Source organism: Nanorana parkeri, unplaced genomic scaffold (genome assembly GCF_000935625.1).
Source record: "Nanorana parkeri isolate BGI_ZX_2015 unplaced genomic scaffold, ASM93562v1 scaffold1037, whole genome shotgun sequence".
NCBI lineage: Eukaryota > Metazoa > Chordata > Amphibia > Anura > Dicroglossidae > Nanorana > Nanorana parkeri.
This window is the reverse complement of record NW_017307305.1, coordinates 264,687-271,144: the sequence shown is the minus strand read 5'-3', so window position 1 is coordinate 271,144 and position 6,458 is coordinate 264,687. Positions and strand designations below refer to the sequence as shown.

At 49.5% G+C, this 6,458-nt stretch overlaps 2 protein-coding genes across 2 annotated transcripts in view; both read left to right on the top strand.

The window, feature by feature from the left end:
* The first annotated feature begins 219 nt into the window (after positions 1-219).
* LOC108796002 (60S ribosomal protein L10a-like) lies at positions 220-943 on the top strand. Its single transcript, XM_018567365.1, has one exon. The coding sequence runs from the start codon at positions 260-262 to the stop codon at positions 911-913; it is 654 nt and encodes a 217-aa protein (XP_018422867.1). The 5' UTR covers positions 220-259; the 3' UTR covers positions 914-943.
* A 4,321-nt stretch (positions 944-5,264) lies between these two features.
* The window catches only part of USP5 (ubiquitin specific peptidase 5), a 27,215-nt gene continuing 26,021 nt past the window's right edge, over positions 5,265-6,458 (top strand). Inside the window, exon 1 of the mRNA XM_018567370.1 lies at positions 5,265-5,482. Within this exon, the coding sequence (XP_018422872.1) occupies positions 5,375-5,482 (108 nt within the window). The 5' untranslated portion in view covers positions 5,265-5,374. The remainder of the gene's footprint in view (positions 5,483-6,458) is intronic.

Genomic DNA, 6,458 nt, shown 5'->3' with positions numbered 1-6,458 from the left:
CTCTAGCTGATAGTGATGCACCGATTCTAGTATAGGTATCGGTGCCGAGTATTTGGGCGAGTACTCGTAATCGCCCAAATGCTCCGATGCCTGGCCCGATTCTTCCAGGCCCGGCTCCATGCTCTCTCGTCACTTGTGAAGAGAGAGCATGGAGCCATCTTCCCGGCCAATCAGGAAGCCGGGCAGCGTGTAATCGGAAGCTGGCCAATCAGAAAGCCAGGCGTCGCCCTTTCTGGTTGGTGGGAGCTCACAGTGCAAGATGAGTAGCAAAGTTTCTCGGGATACCCTGCATGAAGCAGTGAGGGAGGTCCTCCTGGGGGCAAGAAGGAAGAAGAGAAAGTTTCTGCAAAGCGTGGAAATTCAGATCAGCCTGAAAAACTATGACCCCCAAAAGGACAAGCGTTTCTCTGGCACTGTCAGGCTGAAGTCTACACCAAGGCCCAAATTCTCAGTATGCATTTTGGGAGATCAGCAGCACTGTGATGAAGCCAAGGCTGTGGACTTGCCCCACATGGACATTGAAGCTCTTAAGAAACTTAACAAGAATAAAAAAATGGTGAAGAAGTTGTCTAAGAAGTTTGATGCCTTTTTGGTCTCTGAATCACTCATCAAGCAGATTCCTCGTATTTTGGGACCTGGTTTGAATAAAGCAGGAAAATGTCCTTCTTTGTTAACTCATAATGAGAACATGGTGGCCAAGGTTGATGAAGTCAAGTCCACCATTAAGTTTCAAATGAAAAAGGTCCTGTGTTTGGCTGTGGCAGTTGGCCATGTCAAAATGACAGAGGAGGAGCTTGTCTACAATGTCCACCTTGCCATTAACTTCTTGGTATCACTGCTGAAAAAGAATTGGCAGAATGTGCGGGCCCTGTACATCAAGAGCACAATGGGCAAACCACAGCGCCTGTACTAATTTGTGATGCCAATAAAGATTTTTGACAAAGCTTTTAAAAAAAAAAAAAAGCCAGGCGCCATGTAAAGGGCAGCACAGTGGCCTAGTGGTTAGTGGCCTCGGTCACTATCTGCAAGGAGTTTGCATGTGCTTGCGTGGGTTTCCTCTGGTTTCCTTCCACACTCCAAAGACGGAAGGTTAATTGGCTCCTCTCTAAGTAATGTATGCATGTAAGATACGGACCTTAGATTGTAAGCTCCTTGATGTGAATGTGCAACTATGTAAATTGTTGGCACTATATAAATACCTGTAATAAATAATAACAAATAAAGAAATAATGGCGCCGGGCTTTCTGATTGGTTGGGAAGCTGGCTTCATGCTCCCTCGTCACCTCATGACGAGGGAGCAAATGACGAGGGAGCATGGAGCCGGCTTCCAGGCCAATCAGGAAGCCAGGCCAACCATTACACAGCGCCTGGCTTTCCGCGTTGACCAGAAAGCCGGCTCCACCTAGTGACGAGAAGCATGCGGGCGGCTTCCCTGCTAATCGGGTCTTTACACGCAGAGTCTTTACACGCCGCATTGCTTTCTGGATGGGGCTTCCGGTACTCGGTATCGTCGAGTACTCGATACCGAAATACCGGTATCGGTGCATCGCTGGACACCGATATATGTAAAACAGCAGTAAAACATGTTTTATGAAAAAAATGTTTTATGAAATTCAAACCATTACCAATAAAGTGTCTTCCACGTGACCATGTATGAAGCTTATAGCGGACCTTTTCACCCACATGGTTTTTCTCTTTTGCCCCCAGGTGCTGGTTGTCATTGGGCTGCTCTGTCTTGCAATGGTGATAGTAACAGTTGGTGAGTATTTGGACTTGTGCCGGTGTTCTATGGAAAGCTCCAACTCATGGAAATCTCTAACTACCTCACTTCCGGTGCTCAGAAAGACCGGAGCTCCGTACAGTTGCGGTGCGCATGCGCGCATAGCGGTTTTCCGCATACTTGCCGAGTTTGCCACCTGCTGAATATTGTTAAAATCCAGCTGTACAGAAGCTCTGTCAGTCTTTGTGTTTTGCAGTCCAAAAAACGACGTGTGGCCCCTCCAAAATTCATACCAGACCTTTCTCCCTGATAGTGGTCTGGTTTAAATTGCAAAAAAATGGAGTTCCCCTTTAAATCAAGAGCCCCCCTTTACATCAGAACCGCTCCCCTTCACATCAGAGTCCCCATTTACATCAGGAGCCCCAAATAAGATCAGAGCCCCCTCCTTTCACATCAAAAGCCCTCTTCACCTGCAAATGCCCCCTTCACATTAGAGTCCCCCTTCACAGCAGGAGCCCCTTTAACATCAGAGTTCCCTCTTCACATCAGAGACCCCCCTTCACATCAAAAGACCCCCTTTCACATTAAGAGTACCCCTTTACATCTGGAGACCCCTTCACATCAGGAACCCCTTCCTTTCACATCAGAGTCCCCCACCCCCTCATTAGGAACCCCCCTTAGCATCAGAGCCCCTCCCTACTTTAGAGTTCCCCCTTCACATCAGAGTCCCGCTTTACATCAGCAGCTCCCTTTCACGTCAGAAGCCCCTTGCACCATGGCAATGCATATATAATGAAGAGCACATTTTTTGCACAAAAAATGTGCTCTTCCTGCGGCCCCTCTTTATTTGAACCCTGATACGATTTGTCTTCAGTGCGCAATAGGTGGAGTTCTGATACCATATCGCTTACAGCTGTTTCCTTGAGATGAGATTTAAAGACACAGATGTTGCCCCCGCAGCCGATAAACAGCCGATGGGTCTGTAAAATAGCCCATTGCTGCACTGTGGCCCTTGGCAGAGTTGGATCCGGACAGCAGCTTTGGACATAGTATACCAGGAGTGTCAAACTCAATTTCATCGCTGAAAGCAGCGCTGACTTCATCACAATGGGGGACTATACACCGGAGGAAAAGAGGAAGAGGACCTTGCAAGTCACATGACCAGCCTGAAGACATGGGGGAAAAAAGATAAACATATAATAAATTACACATGCGGGGGCCCCTAGGTACAGAGTTTGGCTTTAACTCTAATGATAACTTCCTTTAGGGGTTCCCGATCAAAAAAAAACAGCCAAAAACGACTTACCCTTTTGTGTTCATATAGGGCGAATGATGTCGGCACAAGCATCCCGCCCCTTTGTTTACATGCGGGTGGGGAATGCTCAGCTCGCAGCTGATTGGGTAGAAGTGCCCATGGCATCCCTAGGATTTATGAATGAAGCCTGCAAACAAGCTTTATTCACACACTGACGAATACATAGCGAACGGCAACACTGACACTGTCATTATAGAAGAATGGGGGCCGGCCATGTTAGAAGTCTGGCTGTGTCTTATGTGAACACTTTTTTGGGGCACGCACGCAGCATTTAGGCCCCATTCACACCTGAGTGACTTGTTCGAGAAAAGTGCAACAGCCCTGAACATGAAGGTTCCCATAATATTGAATGGCCGCCCTTCACACCTGAGCGCCATGCCGCCGCTTGTCACATGAGCTTTTTTTCAGGCAGAATCGTGTGTTTTTGGTCCCACAGGTTTCAACGGGAGCACCGGATTATTACCGGAGATTATTTGTTTTTTGTGTTTCTGCGTCTAGCAACCCGTGCTCCTCCTCCTAGCAACCTCCAGCCTGTAAACAAAATGGGAGATTCAGGAGTGTCGTGCTGGATGTGCACTAAAGGAAACAAAAATTGGAGAACGGAAGCGCCACTACTTGGCGCAATAAATGTGGTGAGGCCTGGTGAGAGGGATAAGTGATGTACTCACATATGGTAGGTGGATCATTCGCTTTTAGGACGGCCGTGAGATGGAATGGAGCAGTTGCGGGAGACGGTCCTTCTTGGGATGGGTGGCGTAGTGGTGTGACACAAAAACAGGAAGGTAAGATGAGGGAGGTGAGCACAAGAAAGGAGAGATTTTGTAACTCACCGCGAGGAAAGTGAAAGCTGGCTCTCAACGACGGATGTGGGCTCATGTAGAAGGCTGCAGGATGATCCTCTGGATGGGTGCTGGCGTGGCAGTCCTGCTGGGCGTCCGCGGTGTCCGGCGCTGGGGAGAGACGCGGTGCTGGAGGGTAGTGTAGATGCCGAGGTGTTGTGATGACCCCTGATATGCCTGCTGGAAGGGGGGTGAGGATCCGGAGTGGAGGTGGATGAACGCTGGGCCCTCCCGATAGTCCGGCGAGTCTGTGCCCTCAGACTGTCGGCTTCCGATGACGGTGCGGAGGTGTTGGAGAGGCAGAGGGGGCGGAGCCCAAGGGTCAGGAGAAGTTGGCTCGGTGGAGAGATGGAGTGTTTAAAACACTCAGTGGGTCCTGGGTTCGTGCTGGCGACGCGTTTCGAAGGCAATACCTTCTTTTTTCAAGCCGATGTGTCAGAGCTGATCGAAGCCGTGCTCCTCCTCCTAGCAACCTCCGTCGAAGGGCCCAAGGCCTGACGTATGATGTCACAGATGATACTGCTTTCCATTGGCCAAAACAAAAATGCCTAGAGCTTTAAAACACATGAAAAACGCTTCTAAAACATACGTTTGTGTGCGAATAAAGGTTCAAAATGGCCCAAAATAAAGCCAATACATAAGCATGAGAGCCAAGCAATTGACATTCTGAGTGAACGGCCAGCAATGGCAGCTTCCATGATTCTCTTGTCACAGGATTCCTTTAATTTAAAGTGAACCTGTCATGAGCTAAATGAAGTGGCTCCCATTGCTTTTGCTGACCCTCCAGCTTCACTAACACATAGGAAACATGCCATTAAAGTCAGAAGTCCTCATCTGCCTATCTGCTAAAATTCCCGGAACAACAGCACTCCGCTGCGACAATAAAAAATTGCGGTGTGATTCGCGCACCAATGCGTCCTCTGCCATGACAGTATGGGTGTTGTTCCCTATCTAGCGGGACTTTCCAGATAAAGGGGGATGGAAATTGCAGCCAGGGAACAATTTGCAAAATCTGGAGCAGTTACTAATTGCAACCAATCAGCTGCTGTCTTCAGTTTGAAAATGAAAGGGATAAGCTGATTGGTTGCCATGGGCAAATGCTCCAAATTTTGTCTGCTCCAGTTTTGATCAATCACCCTCAATGTATCTGGTCCTGACTTGTGTTTCAAAGTTTAAAAAAAAAAAACTAACAGCCAGGCAGTTGGTATATTTGCGCCTTTTACGATCAACCTAAGGCAGGCCTCTAATAAACCAGGTTCTCTTTATCTCCCCCTCCCTCCAGCGCAATTTGCCCTTAACCATCATGGCCGCCTCCCTACATCACGTGACCGCTGAAACCCAGCCCCCCGGTAGCTGCAGTCGCGCTTTGTCATGGTCCTCCGCGCGTGCGTTTTCCCTCACCGCTCCATCAGTCCAGTCACCACCGAGTCTGGTGAGTGGAGGACAGACTGTCGCCGGAAGGGGAAAAGGGAAAGCTGTAACACTGCAGGAGCCGGAGTCATGGTGGACGCGAAGGATGCGCTGTTATCGGTTCTGCCAAATATTCGGTTACCCAGGGCGGGAGACCGGGTACACAAGGATGAGTGCGCTTTCTCCTTCCAGACTCCGGTGCGTACCGTATGTCCTGTAGTATGGGCGCGCGGCCCCTACTCTCAGGCGTGGCTGGTTACCGTACAGAGCGGAGTATACACCTCTGTGCCGCATGTAGAGGTGTACCGTATATCATATGATAGGGGCGCGGCCACTCCCTCCCATACTTTTCACCTTCATTCATTTGGTGCAGCTGGATCATCATCATTTTGGGGGCTGCAGATCACAATTTCACATTCATTTACAGAGCCATTTGTATTAAATAAGTCGTGTTTACATGGAAACTTAGTATAAAGAGAAAGTGACAGGTTCTCTTTCTAGGCCATCTGTGTCACATTGGGGAGATTTCCCTTAAAGGAGAACTATGGGGTCAGTGTTTTTCCCCATAGTTCTCCTTAGGGTAACGGGAGGACACAAACTAGCGTCCTTCTGTTACCCTAAGCTCAGTATACCGCGAGCTACAGCTCGCGGTATACTGAGACGCCGCACCTGGAGCGGATCCCGACTTAGATGACGGGATCCGCCCAGCTGCGTGAGTGACAGCTGGCTCTGCCTATCTAGAGGCAGAGCCAGCTGTACCCGCCCCCTCCCCCGTCCGTTCCGCCAGTCAGCGCTGGCAGATCGGAGCCCTGTCACATGACCAGTACAAAGGCATTTTCCGGTCTCTGCTACTGCACACATTCTCTAAACCAATGCCCCCAGTATTGGTGTCAGTGGGCGCAAGCGCAAAAATAAGCCCCAGTATTGGTGTCAGTGGGCGCAATAATAACCCCCAGCATTGGTGTCAGTGGCCGCAAAAATAACCCCCAGTATTGGTGTCAGTGGCCACAAAAATAAGCCCCAGTATTGGTGTCAGTGTCCCTAATAATAACCCCCAGCATTGGTGTCAGTGGGCGCAATAATAACCCCCCGTATTGGTGTCAGTGGCCACAATAATAACCCCCAGTATTGGTGTCAGTGGCGGCAATACTGAAGCCCCGCGTTGGAGTCAAGG